We start from the raw sequence: 20,402 nt of genomic DNA on the forward strand, positions 1-20,402 counted from the left end.
AGCTGCTCATACATATCTGCGTGCACGCGTGTGAGGATGCGTGTGAGTGTGTGTCCTCACAGAGTCAGAGCTGCCTCTGTAGGACTCAATGCTGGCGTTGGTGCAGGTCGACTTCCTCGGGTGCTCGTCATCTGTCACAGCGGCGCTCCCGCGGTTACTCCCCGATACGGAGCTGTCGTCTCCGGCGTTGACGGACCCCTCCTCATCCTCCTGATCGTAATCTGACTCGGTGTCGGCTGGCATGCTGTAGATGGGCTCCTCCCCGTCCCCCAGGCTCTCCACCATGCTCACCTTCCTCTCCTGGTCTGCCTTGGCTCCATCTTTCTTCTCCCCCTCTCCTGGAGGAGGTGGTGGTGGTGGTGGTGGTGGAGGAGGAGGTGGTGGAGGGACAGGGGCGCCATCTCCAGGTGGAGGGAGAGGAGGAGGGGGAGGAATTCCAGCAGCAGGCACACCATCTGCGGGGAGAGGAGGTGGAGGAGGTGGAGGAGGTGGTGCAGGAGGCACTGTCCCCTCTGCAAAGGCAGGCGGAGGAGGAGGAAGGTGAGCAAATATTTCCTGATCAATCGCATCAGTCTCAGCAGGAGGAGGGAAGTCCGGGAGAGGGATGCACTCCTCCTCAGCATGAAATCCTTCGTCCACCTCCTCTTCTTTGGACGCACCTCTGGCGGCGGCTTTTGGAGCTTTTGTCTCTGCGGCCGGTTTGGCCGCGACTGCTCCCAGCGATGGATCCACACCTCCGAAGTTCAGGAGGTCAATGAGCTCTGTGGCCTTGCGGGACGCCTCCTTCTTCATCCGTTTGAGCTCAGCGTCCCGGCGCAGCTGCAACTCCTGTTTGGAGGACTCGCACAGCTGCGACACCTCGTCCTCTCTCTTCTTTTGCAAGCGCTCAATCTCTCGCTCCAGCTGCAGGATCTCCTCCATCTGTCGGGCCTCATCCTAGATGAGAGGAGAGAAGAGACGGAGCATATCAATATGTGCATTATTTTGTAAATCAACAGGAGGAGAATAAGATGCAACATCAAGAGAAGACGCACTGTGGCAGCATCACTTTCAGCCTTTTTCTCTGCGCCTTCACTGACTTTCTCCTGCTCCCCTTCGCCCTTCATCTTCCTCTCCTCCTCCTCCTTCTTCCTCTTTTCCTCCTCCTTCTTCTTCTTCTCCTCTCTGAGCTTTCGGACTCGAGTACGCGCCACCTGACCTCGCCTGTGCTTCTGCAGCACCAGCGCTGCCTTACGTTGCTTCACAAACCGCTTGCGCTGGATGTGCTTTCTGAGGTGTTTCTGGAGGGTGACGACACTGGCGCGTACACGCTTGAAGTGCTTCCTGTGGACAAAATGGAAACCCAGTGAGAAGTGGCACATATTAAAATCAATCTCAGTTCCTATTAAAGGCTCTTACTTGGCAGAGAAAGTGAGGAGGTGGGCTCGGATTATCATGGCAGCTTGGCGTCGGACTTCATCCCTGTCTTTCTCCAAACGGTGCTCCAGAGACTCTTTCATAAACACCTGCAAGACAAAGGTGAGGGGTTACAGAGAAGATATCTAATGCAGAAAACCGATTAAATGACAGATTAATCATGTATTGTTGCTCACTGTGGTGGTTTAAGCTTTCTAGGGTCTGAAAATATTGTTGCTTAAACTTCTGTATCTTACCTTGGTCTTTCCCAACTGCCACTCTTTCTTGGTCTTGTCATATTTGGTTAGAAGATCTGTACTTCTCTTCTTATCATCTCCTGCTGCAGCTGCTGCTGCGACTGCTGCTGATTTCTCTTTCACAATGATTTTGTACCTGGCAGACAGAAAGAAAAAGGACAAATTGTGAGAAACAAACAAAACAGAGATCTCAGCAAAAAGGGCAACACTTCAGAGACACTCCCACAAACACACACCAGATTAAAGATAAGATAAAGGTAGATTCAGAGATACTTACCGAGAGAAGAAATCTTTGAAGGTTCTGCGGACGGGGAACCCAGCACGACGGATCTTCACAGTCTCCAACATCCCAGAATACCTCAGCTGGTTGAGGACGACCTCTGGGTCAAACACATTTGCATTCTACAAGTAAAATAAGAAAGATTATTCGACATTGAACTGATGACGTGATTGTCAATCAGGCTCTGAGACAGCATTAATGTGAATTTAAGGACTGATAAGAGGTGTGAGCCAGACAGAGACTGACCTTTTCCATGTTGGGCTTAATGCAGCGGATGAAGAAAGGGTTGGATACGCTCAGAGTGGCCATGAGAGAGTGGAGGGAGTCCTGAGGAGAAAGAAAGAAATGATGTTGTATGGCAGTGAACAAAATTACAGTAGTAAGTCCTTCAACGGTCTTTAAATAAAAAAGAGAGGACAACAAATAGTGTGTTGTGCACTTACATCTCAGTATAGGGCTGAATCAACTAGTTGATTAATCTAGTAGTTGAGTGACAGAAAGACTAATTGACTCCATAGGGGGAGTTTTCTAATCTACAACAACTTTACCACCCTCCTGGAATAGATGACATCACTGGGGTCATCAATCAATGGGGTCTAATCGCCAAAGACTCTTCACATTATTCACACTTATGTGCACATGTAAACAAAAATTATTTTCTCTCAGAACGAGTCTCACCTGATTGAAATATCTTTGGGTTTTGGACTGTGTAGGACAAAACAGAACATTTGAGGAAGTCATCTCGGGCTCTGATGGGCATGCTCACTAGTTCCTGCCATTTCTATGACTAAGAATAACTATTCTCTCAGCTCCCTGTGGTGCTGACCTTTACATCCATCCTTCATTATGAGTTGGTTGTTATGTTGTGTCAGGCTGTTCACATGCACTATACCTACGACAAGTATTGCACCAGACTTTGTATTTAAGCCACAAAAACATGAGTCAGTAGCTCATATATAACCAAAGATACTGGATTACTACAAGATTGCCCACCTACAATATACTCCCATTGTATGAAATGGTATACATTTCCGGTCTCCTAAGTGGGCGTTGTCCCCCGTACCCCACTCAAAGATGATGGAGAACCGCCAATCAAAGACAAGTATCCCCAACCTCGCTTCTGTCAACATGTGTGTACCCTTACTGGCCGTAAGCTAAATAAATGAATAAACGGTCCGTGAAAAAAAATTTCTTCCAGCGGATGTCTTAGTTACAACATGATTGAGCTAACTGAAGTAGTTTCATGTCATATCCGACAACGGGAGGCTTTTAACAGATGACGTCCTGTTAGCTTTGCTGCTGCTGTTAGCTGTCCCTGTCAGCTGCAGCCACTGCTGCTTTCTAGACATCGTGATTTCCCAAAACTGAAAAAAAAAAACACACATAGCAACACAAAACTGCTTTGCTAGCTTAATCATGTTGTAACTAAGATATCTGCTGGAAAAAAACATTTTTTTACTCCAGTATCTTTGGTGAAACTGCACTGATTTCAGCACCAGAGAGGAGATATCTGTTGCCAGATCTCGCGAGAATGTGTTGTTGAGACAGAGACAGGTCTTGAACAAAGTAAATTTTCTCCTGATTTGTCCGTCTGAAATTTGCCATTTTGGTGTTGGAAAGTTCTGAAGATATGTGGCTTGTGATAAATGGGTCCAATATTTGCTTCCGTGACTATGGGGCGAAAGAATCGGCCATAATCTGTAATCACGTTCATTTCTCCCACTGAAGTCAATGGACTCAGGACCTGCTGTTAGTCTCCAAAAGGGCCGTGGTAGTCACGAACCCCACGTGACACTGATACAGGAAACTGACTCGCAGTGGACCGTCTTGGTTTATCCATTGTCTTTGATATAACCCACAAAATTGGGAAGGCCATGATCATGTGACCAATGTGCTTACTGGAGTAAGGAAGGAAGTATAAAGAGGGAAAGTCTGTGTTCAGAGGCAGGTTGAGGCAACAGAAGGGTCAAACAAATACAGGACTTTCCCTCAGGAGACCGGTGTTCGTGTCTCGTGTAAAACCAAGTGAACTTTGAGTTCTTTTAAAGTACGTTGTAGCAATGTTTCTGTTCCTAAACCCTACCTATGTAACTTCACTTGCCGAAATCTAAGCTACATAACATTACGTTAAGTCCGTAAGTTGTTGCACATCATACAAAGCGTTGTATGAGGATAGGTTGGTTAGGTGCCTAACAATCTTAAACTGCTTGCATCACTCACCCTGAACTGGGAGCTGACGGTGGGTTTGCGTCTGGCCGTTCCCATCTTCTCCTCGTTGTTCCTGCTGCCAACCTTCTCAAACAAGTCGTAGATGAAGTCCAGTCTGAGAGGCAACAGAAACATGATCGATTACACACCCACATCTGATTAACTTATGTCACATGGATGATAACAAATAAATAATTTGTTCATGAAATATATAGACATTTTCAGGAAAGTATTAACTGTTTCCCTAAACTCTCTGGGTAACTCACATTATATTGCTCGCAGTTGAGAAATTTAAATGAGTCTGAGAATTTAGGTAATCCTGGGACCTGTTTGGTTCTTTACACTTTTTTCAAAGCCCATCAGACATAGTCAGAAATGCATTTCTATACCTTTTCAGGCCCTTAAAAATTGACATTTCAAGGACTCTGGATTCTAGTTTTCACCCAACAATGAAAGTTTAATACTAGTCATTGTAATATACAGAATGTATTTGCATCAAATATTCATCTAAAATCTACAAGTATTTCTTCCTTGAATAACCAAAATTAACTTCAAACGAAGACTTATAACAGTCCCAATAAACCATTCATTTAGTGTGTGAAAGTCTTGCCTGCTGTCCTTGAGCATATTTAGGATGTCGTCTCTGAAGGTGTCTCTGTTCTTCTCCAGGATCCCTCTGACATCATACAGGACCTGACCAAGACACACAGGTTCATCATAAATCTCCCCGACTTCACTGAACAATACAGTATGCTGACAAGTGTCTCAGCTTTGCATCACTCACCTCCCCGGCATAATGTTTGATACCGAACTGATACTCAGCAAGTCTGGGTTTGACATAGTACGGGTTTGTCTGCAGAAAACAGGACAAAAAATAAAACAATGTGATGTTTAAGACAAGCACAGCAGCTCGACATTTTTCTTTAATAATGCATGCACTTTGTGTGTGTAAATAACTCACAGAGTGTCTGCTGTGCAACTTCTCCAGCAGGGTGAAGTCAGTTCCTTTGGGGAATCGACTCTCTTCATTCACAAGTGCCAACAGGCCCAGTTTCTAAGCGAGAGGGAAACAAACCATTATGATGTTGCATTAGCACCACTTTCTAAGACATCAGTGCAGTTTTATTAGATCAGTCACCAGAGAGCATCTGAGGCGTCCAACACAGTCTTTATTTTAACTCACTCCAGCACAACTCTGATTAAGAACTGACTGACCTTCTCTATCAGGTCGAGACACTCTGCGTTGTCCATCCAGTCTATGGCGTCCCACTGGACACCTTCCCTGTGGAGAGGAAACCCAAACAGTTATACACAGCAGGAACAAGACATTTATCAGCTTGACAGAGGACTGTTTAAGGGACACCGCTTTGTAACTGTTCGAGTCAAGGATCAACTACAACAAAGCGTTGTAGTGAGCCAACAGGAAGGAATGTCTTGCAACCTGTGTACAATCTGTGTACACGTTTGTAACAATCCTGCACCGAGGCCAAAGCATCAAATAAACAGCTGTTCTCTCACTGACAAGTTAACAAGACACCTCTGCAAATAGGACAGGTCAAGGTGTAATTTGGCCGCTCTGTCTGGTTCTACATTTGTTGAAATGCAGGGTAGAGATGAGTCAAAAGATATGTGCATACATTCAATCATGACACTGGGTGAGAGGCAGGGTACACCCTGGACAGGTCACCAGACTATCACAGGGCTGACACATAGAGACAGACAACCATTCACACTCACATTCACGCCTACGGACAATTTAAGAGTCACCAATTAACCTGCATGTCTTTGGACTGTGGGAGGAAGCTGGAGTACCTGGAGAAAACCCACGCTGACACGGGGAGCACATGTAAACTCAACACAGAGGGGCTCCAGCCAGCAGGTTGCTGTAAGGCGACAGTGCTAACCACTGCACCGCTGTATGTAGCAGTTTACCTGTTGTACTCCAGCTGCTCCAGAGAGAAGATATGCTTGTTGAAGTACTCCTGGAGTTTCTCGTTGGCGTAGTTGATGTTAAACTGCTCAAACCGATTCACCTGGAGGCGAACACACGTCTTATAAACAGATCTGCATGAAGGTGTGTGTGTGTCTGAAAAGAGCTTTGAGCAAAACAGTTCAAAGTTCTGACCTGAAAGTTCTCAAACCCAAAGATGTCCAGGATGCCGATGGATTTAAAGTTTTCCTTCCCTTTGATCTTCTGATTGATCTTGAGGATGATCCAGGAGAAACACTGCGAGTACAACGCCATAGCAACAGAGTCCCGGGAATCCACGGCCTGTACGGATGAGACGGAAACCCGAGGGGCAGCGTGAGTGTGTCGGTAAGAGCCAGAGATCGATCAAGAGATGGAGAATTAATGTGTGGAAATGTGTGTATGTGCGCTGACCTGCTCTATAGTGAGTGGGGAGCAGATTTCCTCTCCTCTGAGGATTATGGAGCGCTGAGTCAGGACTTCAGACAGCTGGAAGGCATCCAGGCCCAGCAGCTCACTGGCATTAGTGACCACTGAAAGATGAGCAAAGATGTGCTACACTTCTGCAATGCATCTTTCTAAGTTTTACTTTCCCTGCCTGACTTTAGCCGTGCACAGACCTTGCTTGGTGGTGATCTGGGCTCCGCCTGCAGTCATGAACTCGATGTTTCCCAGCTGTAAGACTCCTGACAGCAGCTTAAACATGTCTCTGATCTCCTCCTCTGTGAACTCCAACACCTTCAGCGCCTCCTACACACAGATAAAAACACAGCAAAAGAAGATTAGGTGCTACCAAAAGAAGAGGTGCTTTTAACACATTTTTATCGCAAAGACTGGGACGATAAAAGGGATGTAGTGTGGTTGCCAATTCTACATCAATGCAGTAACTCACAGAGGTTTGATAAATGGTGCCTTTGAATTTCAGCTGTTTGTTTACAAGAGAAAAACTCTCCGTAAACTTGTAATGTTACTCAATGCATGAGTTGACGACATGAATCCAACAACACGCCTTAAATTTCACTGTGACAACTTTGACCATTACTTTAGTTTTTATATGACATACACTTTTAGTAATGAGTGGATCTTCAAGCGTTTATATACATTAATTTCAACCAGGTTATGTGACTGCATATATCCTAATCCTCGCTCGGTGAAAAAAAAAAAAAAAAAAAGCATTGTACAGTGTCGTTCCTGAACTTGCCTGAGAAGGACTAAATGCACAAACCTGCTATTTTTAAATATCCCATGTAGAGAGACTCTCACTGCAGCCTGTTTTATTTTGTTCTGAAAATGTCGGCATGTAGCCTCGTTCTGTGGACGATAAACGAGATGCAGACTTCCATCTGTGTCACCAGTAATGAGGAAATACAGTAGGTGCTGGACGGAGCAGTGAGTGACAACAACCCCGCCCACATTTAAGAGTACTGTTTGCGGTAGAAACGCTAGGGTCTAGGTACCATGTCTGAAGGGTTACTTTTGGCTCCAGAGGTACCATACTGAAAGTACTTGGTGGAAACGGGGCTTCTCTGTCAGTTATATTTTATGTAATGCTCTTTCCAGGCTACAAACATCCCCTCAAGATTTGAAATTAGCTGTCTATATCTGTTATACCAAAAACACACCAAACAGCAGTGAAGTGCAGCCTGTAGCGAGCTGCCATGCAATGGCTATGAAAAGCTGCGGTGGCTGCTCTGAGCTGCGGCTGTTTGATTCTGCAGGGAGGTGCAGCCAAACCAAGCAGCAACGTCCAGGCTAAAAAATTAAGCCAACGCAAAAGTGCCAAAAACTGCAGTTCCTTTAATGGCCACTTGAGGCTGGCTTCAGAAGCGACTCAATTCCCATAGACCCTCATGTTAAAATGCGACAGCAGAAATAAACATGTTTAAAGCTTGGTGAAAAAACGGTTTTGGTCTCTATAGCTAATTTCCCCCTTCATGACAACTGTGCGGAGAATGAATTTTATATAACTCACCTATTTTTATTTTATTAAGGCTTAAAGTAACACATAATTAATGGTGTGGCTGACTGAGTGACAGGCTGTTTGTAAGATGTTGCTACAGTCTGTGAGTCAGATCAACCCCCAATCCTCCACAGCTCCACCCTCTCCTCCAAATATGGTCGCTTCTGGCTACAAAAAACCATGATGGCGATGGCCAAAATGCCAAACTCGAGGCACCAAATCAGGATTCCACAAACCAATGGGTGACATCATGGTAGCTACATCTATATTTTATATAGTCTATGTACGATATCCAAAGTATCAATGTATTGATGTATTGTATCCAACTGGCTAGCTGAATGCCGCTGTTAGCACTATTCACGCTGTTAGCACCGTAGGCTGTTAGCGGCCAGCTAAGCCCTCTCGATGTTGAGATACGTGTGCAGGCAATCTTAGCTCAGACTCTAAACAAAATGTCAAATTCAACTCCTTTGACTAACGTGCAAAGACCAGTGTAAACCTAGAAAGTCAGCTCAGATTACAAATATGACTTACAGTAACATGGATCATTTTAAATTTAATAAATTCCCCCCCCCCCCAAAATATTTATAAAACTCAAATCCACTTAACAAAGAAAGGACATGGGGAAAGACAGAGTAAATGCAGCCACACTGACCATAACACTGTTATACAGTTCTTTGTCATTCAGGCTCTTGTCCTTCAGACATCCTGATTGGCTGAGGTAGTGGAAAGATTCGGCAGGGTCCTCCAGGAAGTAGAGGCCTGATAGAGGAAACATATAATGAGATGCACATTGAGACACTTAACTGAACTTATACCATGCAGATGTCTGGAAGAGTTGCAGTGTGTTTTAATTGATCACTGTAACATGATCTGCTGCTACAGATCTTTTTGTATCATCAGATTTGTCTGTTGTAAATGCATTCTGAACACTGTTTCAATACATGCCAGATACATCAAACCAATATTTGAACATTTGTATGCTTTCCCTTACTTTTATGTTCTTTGCTAGCACCTGCCAGCAGAGCGTAGAAGATGTGGTAGTTTCGTTCTCCAGGGTTTTGTCTCACCACTCGGTTCTACAGTAAAATCAATGCAGAGAAGCCATCAATAACATTTAATTATGAGTCACAATGCAGAACCAACAAATCATTTCTAATGAATTTTAACTTGATGTGAGCAGGCTGCAGACGTGGATACCTTTTCCAATAAATCTGAAAGGTAGAGAGTCAAGGAAGCAACAGTGGACACTAAACAAATGTACTTTTTTAGCATTACTCAATAAAAGCAAATACAAAATCTGGTACATTTAATACATATAATCTTGTTATTTAATGTTTAGATATAAGGATACAGTCAATGACGCAGCCTCCCTGGATGTTTCCGCCCTCAGAGAAGTGAAGCTGGATGAACTTCCCAAAGCGACTGGAGTTGTTGTTGTAAACAGTCTTTGCATTACCAAACGCCTCCATGATGGGACTGCACAGAGAGTAAAAACCTGCAGTTAGTGCATTTTGCTTAGTCTGTAACTTATCTGTGAACGCGGTGTAGAATATAGTACACCCACCATGTCCTGCAGAGGCCATTCATCATATGTTTCTCTGAGAGCAACATTGTTTCACTGACACACTCTTATCTACTGACTTTCTCTTCTCCACAATGCTCTGCTTCATATTAACATAATCATCATAAATCATCATAAACATCCAATTGTGCCAAATGCAAACACTGATTTGCTCTAACAAACTATCTGGATTTGTTCATAGGCTCCCTAAAGAATTGACTTAACTCAAGACAGATAAAACCGCCTTGCATGGCTGCACACCTTTAATATGAAATCATTACAGCTTTGCATTAACTTGATCCCAGTGAGGTAAAAACATTAATATTACATTTCACATTTTATTTATTACATTTCAAAATACACTGAATATGAAATGAATATCAAAGGTTAGCCTTAAAGCTGCAAAAATGAGTCCACCAGTAGATTTGTTGATCGACAGAAAATTTATCAAGTATTGCCAAACATTTAAGCAAATGTGCCAAACACATGCCTTAAGCTTTTATGTTCCAAACCACTGGAGCATGTTACCTGATGACATTAGGAGTGTCCCAACAGTATCAGCTTTTAAAGTTAAGTTTAAGACATTCTTTTTAGCCATGCATTCCAGTAGTCTGGTTCGATTATTTCATTTTATTTTGTTTCATTTCATTTCATTTTTATTTTATTTTATTTTATTTCTATTCTATCTTATTTTTATTTCATTTAATTTTTAATATATCTTTAAAATTTAATTTCATTTAATTTAATTCAATTCAATTAATTTAATTTAATTTTGTCTTATTTTGTTTTATTTTATTTTATTGCTTTTACTTTTACTGTTCTGTAATGTTATTTTATTATAATCTTTTATTGGTCTATTTATCTTATTCTATACTGTTTTTAGTTCTTTTATCAATTTTAATTTATCCTCTTTTAATGGCCCCCTTGTATATTTTCATTTTTTTTTTAATTTCAACATTTTTTTATCAGTTCTGAGTCATGTCTTTGTATCTTTAATTGGTTTACTCTTCATCTTAATTATTATTTCATGAGGTTTTATTCTACCTTTTAATGGATTTGATTCACTTTTATGGTCGGTTTCTGGCTTTGTCTGGTGACGGTAATTTCTACCTCACATATTCTGCAGCACATTTTGCTTTGACCTGGAATTAAATGTGTAATATGAATAAAGCTACTTTTCTCAGTGTTATATCCCTGTAAATTATTGAAAACTGAATATCTTTGGGACAATAAATGGGCAGAACATAAACATCTGAAGGTGTCTCCTTAGAAAAGGCAGTTTTTGTACTATTTTATGAACAAAAAAGATAAATCAATAGTGAAAATAATCATTAGTTGTTGCCCGAGTCAGCAGTCAGAGAGCTTAAAGACTTGCTTTCGACCTCCTTTTGAATTTCTTTTGACTCAGACTTGTCCCAGTATATTTAAAAACATCTCTGGCAGTAAATGTAAAGAAACATTTTCACGTTTCTCATCTGTACCTGCTCTGTACGATGGCCTGCTCCACTCGTGTACTTTTCTCCGATGGAGGAGTGCCGGCTGAGTTCTGGCTCATCACCGACAGGAATTGAAGCAACAGTTTGGTGCTCTCCGTCTTCCCTGCGCCTGATTCACCACTGGAGGACACACACACACACACACACACACACACACACACACACACAATTCAATTAAAGACACTGTGACCTTCTCTGACATTCCCATATCTCAAACTGGTCTGTTCGTTCAATCAATACAGAGCTTTGATAGTTTCAGAGATATTTCATTAGCTCACAGTCTTTATCAATAGAGATACCAACAGAGACAAAGTCTGACTGTAATTGAAAGAAACACCAAACAGGCCAGGAGCAGTTAACCAACTTTTTTTTCAATTGGTAATTCACCACCAAGGCAGATGTGATCTTTATTTCATCCTCTTCTCCTTCTTCATCTGATCTAAATAGCTTGTTATTTAGGACTGACTCTTGGAGCTTGATCTCGGCTCAAGTCTCTCCCCCAAACACCCACTGTGATCAATATGTCTAAAACGTGGAAATGCTCGTCTACTTCCTTTATCCTTCACATTGATTTTCATTGTCATTTTCTACCCGTCTCTGCATGGGCTCCATGCACAGATGAGCAAAAAGATCCACCTACCAGCACATTGAAAGCTAACTAATAAACACATTATATCTTGTTTGTTTAAAACCAAAAACCCAAATAAATGTGTCTTTATGTTAACACACCCAGATCCCCTGACCATTATATAATATTTTACAATATTTTTGGTGTGTTTGGATAATAAGTGGGTTCTCAATGGGCTAAGCTAAGCTAGCTGTCTCCTGGCTGTAGCTTCATGTTTACAGACACAATGGTGGTATCGATTTAAGAAAGACAATAAGACTGACGCTTAGAGACATAAAAAATGCATGTGTAACTGTGGGTAAGTAGGACGGTAGGAATTGTTGGATTTTCTAAAAATGGAAAAACCCTTTTGGCTAATGCATGCTGCGATAGGCTGCAGTCCCCTGTGATACAGGATTTAGAAGGTGGATGGATTGATGGTTGGGGCATGGATGGATTACTGAACGAGTGTACTGGGCACAGGCCCAAGAACCCCCCACCTCCCCACCCCCTTGGCTTTCACCTGCAAAAAGTCACTCAAATTAACACCTACTGACCAGGAAGAGACAAATGACTGCAAAAACACAGAAATTACCTCAAGCAGACACAACATCACCCAAATTAAATGCAAAATGACCTCAAGGAGACACAACATGACCAAAAGAGACACAAAATTGCTTCAAAGAGGCACAAAGTTGTCTCAGAGACACAAATTATTCCCAGTAAGACTCAAAATGACCAAACAAGACAGAAAATTACCTCAAAGTGACACATTAGGACCTACAACAGACATATAATTGTTTTAAAGAGACACAAAATTACCTCAGAGACACAAACCAACCAAAAAAAACACAAAATGACCTCAATAAGACACAAAATAAGGACAAGGAGACACAAAATAACCGAATAACAACGTCAAATAGACATAAAATTGTTTTAAAGAGACACTAAAATGAAATTACCTTAGAGACAAAAAAACGACCAAAAAAGACAAAATTATCTCAAAGAGACACAAAATTATTCCTAAAGAGACACAAAAATGACCTCAATAAGACATAAAATTACCTCAGTGACACAAACTGACCAAAAAAGACACAAAAATGACCTCAAAGAGACACAAAACTATCTTAAGGAGACACAAAAATTACCTCAGTGACACAAATCAACCAAATAATACACAAAATGACCTCAAAGTGACACATAACGACCTCAAATAGACATACAATTGTTTTATAATTTTATAATAATTGGATCCCCACAGACCCCCCTCACAGAACGTTACACCCAGGCACTTACCAGGAAAGCCACCACCATCACACAGGACCCCACCCACCCTCTGCACCCATCCTTCCAACTACTACCATCACGTCACCGTTACAAAGTCACACTTTCCCGGAAGAACACATACAAAAAAACTTTTGTTCCCACTGCCATCACCACCCTGAACAGTTTAAAACAACAATTGAAGTCCCACCCAGATACACTGCTTTGTCATATATCTTGTATAATGTCTATTGTGTTTTGTGTGTTCTTGTGTATTTTATTTCGGAGCTTGCCAAAGACGAATTTCTGTTACTTGTGACAGACAATAAAGGTTTATCTTATCTTATCTTAAAGAGAGTGCAAAATTACCTTAGAGTCATAAAATGACCAAAAAGACACAAAACTGCTTCAAAGAGGCACAAAATTACCTCAATGAGGCACACAGAAGTTTTCCCAATAAGACTCAAAATTAACTCAGACACATACCAACCAACCAACCAAAAACAAGATACAGAATTACCTCAAAGAGACACAAAAAAGAGGACAAGGAGACACAAAATGACCAAATAAGACAGAAAATTACCTCAGTGACACAAACCAACCAAATAATACACAAAATGACCTCAAAGTAACACATAACGACCTACAATAGGCATATAATTGTTTTAAAGAGACAAAAAAATTACCTCAGAGACACAAACCAACCAAAATAGACAAAAAATGACCTCAAAGAGACACAAAATGAGGACAAGGATACACAAAATGACCAAAAAACACAGAAAATTTCCTCAAAGTGACACATAACCTCAAATAGACATAAAAATGTTTTAGACACACTAAAATGAAATTACCTTAGAGACACAAACCGACCAAAAAAGACACAAAAAAATGACCTCAGAGACACAACAGTATCTTAGAGACACAAAAATTACCTCAGTTAAACACAAAATTACCTCAGTGACACAAACCAACCAAATACACAAAATGACCTCAAAGTGACACATAACAACCTCAAATAGACATAAAATTGTTTTAAAGAGAGTGCAAAATCACCTTAGAGTCATAAAATGACCAAGAAAGACACAAAATTGCCTCAAAGAGCCAAAAAATTCCCTTAAATAGACAAAAATGCCCCAGACAGACACAAAATTAGACACATAAACTGACCAGAAAAGGCACAAATTACTTCAAAGAGACACAAGAATTTTGCCAGAGAAGTACAATACTACCTTAGAGAGACACAAACTAACCTCCAAGAGACATAAAGGGACTAAAAAGAGAGAAATATCAACAAAAAAGACCCAAAATGACGACAAGGACACACAAAATCACCACAAAGTCAGTCTATCTTGCTTCTAAGTGGGAGAGGTGGTGGAGCCTTTTGCATATCTGTGTCCAGGGGCCCATTGTCTCATAATCAGCCCATGGGTTTGGGGGAAAGACTGACAGATGGACAAAGCATGAATAAGATGTAAACCAGTACATTTAATCATGACAGTACTCACCTGATGAGGACACACTGACTGTCATGGCGTTTCCAGATGCAGCGGTAGCATTCATTGGCCACAGCAAAGATGTGTGGAGGCAGCTCCCCTATATGGTGCTTAGAATACAGGTCCACCCTCTCTGGGTTGTACAGACCTGAGATCTGCTTGTAGGGGTTGACGGCTGCCAGGATGCTGCCGATATTGGTCTGGAAACATAAGAGAAGAGACATTTCAGGTTCTGGCTCTGTGTCATGTTTTTAGCCTTTTGTATCTTTTGTTTCTTTGCTTCTTTTCTCCTGTTGTCAGTTTTATTTTTCTCCGCTCTGTTTCAAACCTGCACCCACACACTTACAGTAAAAGCACTGACACATGCTCTCAGGGACATGTACAGCACAAATATGTGAAGCCTTGTGTTGATATTAATCTGGATGGGAGGGTGAGGGAGCACATCAGGGTGGAGATGTGACAGCAGGAGTGACAAATCAGATTTTTATTAGAAAGCTGAGAGACGATGGAGGGGGGAGAACAGATTTCCATTCTGAACTGTCTGTGCTGTAACAGTAACCTCACTTTCTGCGCTAGAAACAAAAACACTTGAGGTCAGCACGCCGTCCATGGTGTCATATTACCCTGTCTGTGCACTTCTGTGTACTACACACATTAAAATCTGTGCTGAAGGACACAAATACACAGTGACGCATGGACTCACAGTGACACAGAAAGCTGACCCACACAGGGTGAATTCTTATGATCAGCTTAAGGGAAATCCGTGTATGGACAATATTTCATCATCTAGATTAGGTCACACCCAGGACGGCTGGTACTGGTCTGCTGTCTGGTAATCTTCCAGGTTTTCAGGCTTGTGATCAAAATGTGCTTCTTTCAATTGATCTAAATATCCATTCTTTGGGCCACATTAGAGATTATCGTCTTTTACGTCATCAGTGGTCATGGGTGAGATGAAACCCTAGAGGCAAGATGGGTAGTGGAGTTCTATGAACATCAGCTAATGCTTCTATTCATTACAGACACATACACATAAACAAATGACCACAGCAGTTCATCTCTGTTGTGACTAATGAGTCCATTATGGATTCTGACAGAGACAGCAGAGCAGTTTGACGCTACACTCCAACAGATTTACTGTACAAAAACCAAGAATCATGGTTCTAATGCATCTGTTTCTATTCCTGGGGTGTAAATACAGACAGTGCGGGCAGTGCAGCTGCACTGGGGTCCGTGGGGTCGGGGGGAACAGGCCCCTTGTGAGTGGTTCAGATTGACACTTCAGAAATGAGTTCAAGGAGCTAAAGTTAAAGTAAAAGCTTTGACATTTGCTATATAGCACTCTGTAGCAAAATGATATGCTCTGCCTACATAAACTATAGTCCAATGTCTCTATTTGATCATTTGACGAGATGATACAAAATATGGCAGCTACTTTAGGAGCAAAATCTGTCAAGACTGACAAGCTGAGCATATCTGCAAGCCAGACAAGCAGTCGTGCATTTCAAACATAAAAGTGTGCATGTGTGTGTGTGTTTGTGTGCCTTGGGGGCCGTACACATGCTGCATTTTTGCGCCCAAAAATTCATTGTTTTCAATGTAGATGCACGGCAGGTGAGCTCAAACGCTAGAGTAACGCTGTCACAGTGTGCACACATTTCCGAGCACCTATCGCACCCTGAGATAAACAGAGTTCGACTTTCGAAACGCAGCAGCGTGCACCACATGTCATGTGATGAGATAGAGCCAATCACAGCTGACAGATTTCTTTCCCGTCTTCCTCAAATATCAGTCTGCGGTAAATATGAAGAAGTTGATCATAGAAATGGAAACATGGACTATCGCATTGCCAGACACTACAGAGACAGGAACCATAGCTCTGCTGCTTCTGTCAAACGTATTGGTCTAGAGAGGATTCTTCCTTATCCAAGGGGAGGAAACCTGGTCTGAAAATTGTTAAAAAGGGAAGCATATTGGATTTTCACTTTGAACTAAATGGAACCACATGGCCTAAATGAGACACTAGATTTAGGCACTTTTTTGTCATAATTGATATGCTGACGTCAAGTGATTGCACCTGAGTGAGGGAAAGAAAAGGCAGGGCACTCCTCCTCACTACCCACCCTCCTCCTCTTTATGAAAGGATTTTGTGCTTTAGGATTCCACTGAAGTGAATTGATGGTTGTTCCTGTTCTTGTTTTGCAATATATCTTTATCTAGTCAGTTATTTTAAGACTACTTTTGTATATTTATTGCATCTATGATCGTTGGGTTGATGCTTGGCTTTTCTACTTTCTTGATACTTCATTTAATGCACGTTTCTTCTGTTTACAGACAATTAGACCAGCTTGAGAAAGAAGAAAGGCAGGACAAGTATGTAATGCGATGTGCCTGGTTGTTTGCATGATATGAGGTGTTCTCAGGTGGTGGACATGTGTACAGAACCATATATGGAGTCTTCTCAGCACGTGATCACCCTGCTGCTGTTGGATTCAGTGCAGCTGCAGCCTTGTTAAAAGCACCTGTGCAATGCATGTAGCAACAAACCAAATGAAGCCATGTTGTTTGTAGCATTTCAAAGTAAAGTGTGGTGTATCTGCTTATTTGCTATCAATCTGATGTTTCCTGCCATCACCTGCACCAAGTTATAGGGACTGACAGCGCTGTGCACAGGGCATGTGCTTTTGAAGAAGTTGATCATGTTAGAGCAGGGCTGCCCAGAGCTTTACATCTGTCCCACAGACAATATTCTAGGCCTAATATATAAAGGAGCACCTGGAAAAAGATCGGCTCTGCACTCTGGAAGTAGGCTACAATAAGGTGCTGGTTTTGGTCGCTTAGCAATCTCAGACACAACCTGTCTCTGTGCCCTTGACAGTTGGCACAGAGTAGGCACAAAAGTAGCAGCGCCTGACCTTGCGTTTTTCAGATGGTTAAAGACGTGGCATGTGTACAACCCCTTACAACTAATAACTAGCATGTGTAAGAAGCCGTCACAGTAGTGTGCACTGGGGCCTGTCATGACTACCTTACACTGCTGTTGTCATTTTAGGGGCTCTGACACACCAAGCTGACAGTCAGGCCGTCAGTGAGTCTTTGTCGCCCTAGGTTTGGCGGCATGTCCTGCACCATTGTCATCCCTTGTCACCTGTTTTACGGCCCATTCACCATGAATCTGGTATGGAGAATTATTTCCTCTCATGCAGACGCAGAGCATACATGATCATTTGCCATTGGTTGTCGTCTTTGTGGTGCATTCATTTGTAGACACAGGCGAGGTGAGTTGACTCAACAGTTGGCTTACGTCAACAAAAAGTTTCTGTGCAGCAAAAATGTGCATTAAAAGTGAAATTGTCATCACTGGTGTTGCCGATTTAACCAGGATTAAAATCTAAAGAATAATAATGTTTGTTTTAACCTTTGGTTTAATGTACCACAGTATTCTCACTTTAAAAGCCTCTCCATCTCACTACCTGTTCCACTCAGAGTGGATGTGTGTCATAAGATGATTTGTGTTTCCCACTAAAAGCCTCATGCATGCAAAGATTACTGGAAAAGGAAAAGGGTGGGCACATCAAGACATGAACATAATGTACACACACGCCCGACCACATATATACGCTCTCACACACACGTGTCTGTCTGAATGCACTTACATAGATGTTATCCTTCTGGTAGCGCTGGTACAGGTTGTGCATGATGGCGGCCTCGTGCAGCTCGGCCAGCGCTGACATGTCCTCCACTCCATCGATGCTGGACTGGTGCATAGCGTACACCCGCTCCCTGGTGACCTCGGCCTGCTGGAGGTACAACACCTGGAAGACAACAAGACGTACAGACTGTCAAATATCATCCCCTTAAGTTTATTTAACTAATGAGTTAAAGTCTTGTTTTTGTGGATGCCTACATTTTCTACATTTTCCACCACAGCTTTCAATAATCCTGAATTTGTTGCAGTCATACACACAAAGTTTACAGAACAAGAGAGGAGGCTCCACTTGCATCTGACAGCGATGTAACCCAAAACAGGCTCTCTTGATGGCACACAAATCCTGTCCTTAAGAAAGGGAATAAATCTACCCAAAAAATCAAAGCACACTGCCTCATTAAAATTATGATCTAAAAAAAAGACAGGCGCTTATTCACCATGCAGCGATCTTCCTCAGGGTCAAACAGTCAGGAATATCGAATCTGCTCAGACTGTTTAAACTGTTTAATTAGATGAGCGTTAAAGTTCATTCTTGACCTTGGAAACAGTATTTTGACACAAAAAAAGCTAAAAATATTTTAGATTAGTGCGTATTGACTGCACACCGCCCTTCCTCAGGGTCAAACAGTCAGTACTAACAAATCTGTTAAGACTGTTTGACCTGTCTTCATTCTTGACCTTGGAAACAGAAGTTTTAAAAGTTGCAACTGGAGCTGCAAAATTTAGCTTTGTCAGTTTTTTTCACTGGCATTAACAGTCAGTCCCTGGTCTTTTGTGTGGAAAATTAATGGAGAGGCAGACAAGGAGATGAGATTGCCTTTAACAACAAATGTACAACATAGAGCTTTCTATAACCAACTTCCTGCTTTCGTTATCTGCCACCAAATCGACAGTCATTCACCAAACAGCCGCTGATCAGAGAGCTGATGAGCGACAGAGATTTCATTGCAAAACCACAGATCGATACCAATACCAAAGAAAATCCACCACTCCTTATACCCAATTAGATATCATGGTAAAAACAAAAACAAAACAATAAATCTGGTGTACTCAAATATACACTTGGGTCTTGTTCACAAGTGAGGGTAGAATGAAGCGTGAGATTAATCGGTGGTTCGGTGCAGCATCTGCAGTGGTGTAAGCGCTGCACCAGACTGTCGTGGCAAAGAGAGGGCTAAGCTGGAAGGTGAAGCTTTTGATTCACTGATCCAACTACGTCCCAACCCTCATTTATGGTCATGAGCTCTGGGTAGCGACCGAATGAATGGGCTCAGCCTTAGAGATAGGGTAAGGAGCTCGGAGTAGAGCCGCTGCTCCTTCGCATTGAAAGGGGTCAGTTGAGGTCGTTCAGGCATCTGATCAGGATGCCTCCTGAGCGCCTCCCATTAGAGGTGCTCTGGGCACGTCCAACTGGTTGGAGGTCCCCGGGGCAGACCCAGAACATGCTGGAAGGACTACATATCTCATCTGGCCTGGGAATACTTTGGGGTCCCCCAGGAGGAGCAAGAAAAGTGTTGCTGGGGAGAAGGATGTCTGGAGTGCTTTGCTCAGTCTGTTGCCCCAAAGATATGGCCTTGGATAAGCCGATATAAATGGATGGATGGATGGATGGATGGATGAATGGATCTTAGCTTAGCATCAGCTGAAATCTGACAGACTATTTCTTGCCAAGGTGGTGCAAAACCCCTCTAGCACTGCTACTTGTCGCTACTAAAGTAAAAAAAAAAAATATAAAAATCGAACAAATCAGATATACCGTGTGCATTACTGAGGTAATAGTAGTCATTTTGTTAGCTTTGGACAGAGCCAGGCTAGCTGTTTCCCTCCATTTCCAGTCTTTAAGCTAAGCTAAGCTAAGCTAACTGGCTGCTGGCTGTGGCTTCATATTTACAGCACAAACATGAGAGTGGAATCGACCTTCTCATCCAACTCTCAGCAAGACAGCAATTAACTGTATTTCCCAAAATGTTGAACAATCAATTTACAAGAATTTTAAGGTGATTTTCCTGTAATGTATCACACACACACACACACACACACACACACACACACACAGAAACAATGGGCGGCATTGCAACGTATATTATGCCGGTGTTACTTGGCATTGTGTGTGTGCTCAAGGTCAAATAAAAAGGCAGAAAATACATCACAATATTTCCTCCGTGGTAGATGTAATACTTGAGTTTCAGTTGTCATGCTGG

General features: G+C 42.2%; 1 protein-coding gene across 1 annotated transcript in view; it reads right to left on the bottom strand.

The window, feature by feature from the left end:
• Positions 1-20,402, bottom strand: part of myo10l1 (myosin X, like 1) — a 77,904-nt gene that overhangs the window by 16,587 nt on the left and 40,915 nt on the right. Inside the window, exons 3-24 of the mRNA XM_033642773.2 lie at positions 18,149-18,307; positions 14,505-14,692; positions 11,115-11,249; positions 9,424-9,548; positions 9,270-9,283; positions 9,064-9,148; positions 8,725-8,831; positions 6,730-6,859; positions 6,524-6,642; positions 6,266-6,412; positions 6,073-6,173; positions 5,356-5,422; positions 5,102-5,194; positions 4,925-4,993; positions 4,751-4,833; positions 4,153-4,255; positions 2,179-2,259; positions 1,930-2,054; positions 1,653-1,788; positions 1,399-1,505; positions 1,035-1,323; positions 61-936 (exon numbers count right to left, since the gene is read on the bottom strand). Of these exons, the coding sequence (XP_033498664.1) occupies positions 61-936; positions 1,035-1,323; positions 1,399-1,505; positions 1,653-1,788; positions 1,930-2,054; positions 2,179-2,259; positions 4,153-4,255; positions 4,751-4,833; positions 4,925-4,993; positions 5,102-5,194; positions 5,356-5,422; positions 6,073-6,173; positions 6,266-6,412; positions 6,524-6,642; positions 6,730-6,859; positions 8,725-8,831; positions 9,064-9,148; positions 9,270-9,283; positions 9,424-9,548; positions 11,115-11,249; positions 14,505-14,692; positions 18,149-18,307 (3,339 nt within the window). The remainder of the gene's footprint in view (positions 1-60; positions 937-1,034; positions 1,324-1,398; positions 1,506-1,652; positions 1,789-1,929; positions 2,055-2,178; positions 2,260-4,152; positions 4,256-4,750; positions 4,834-4,924; positions 4,994-5,101; positions 5,195-5,355; positions 5,423-6,072; positions 6,174-6,265; positions 6,413-6,523; positions 6,643-6,729; positions 6,860-8,724; positions 8,832-9,063; positions 9,149-9,269; positions 9,284-9,423; positions 9,549-11,114; positions 11,250-14,504; positions 14,693-18,148; positions 18,308-20,402) is intronic.

This window comes from Epinephelus lanceolatus, chromosome 15 (assembly GCF_041903045.1).
Source record: "Epinephelus lanceolatus isolate andai-2023 chromosome 15, ASM4190304v1, whole genome shotgun sequence".
Classification (NCBI taxonomy): domain Eukaryota; kingdom Metazoa; phylum Chordata; class Actinopteri; order Perciformes; family Serranidae; genus Epinephelus; species Epinephelus lanceolatus.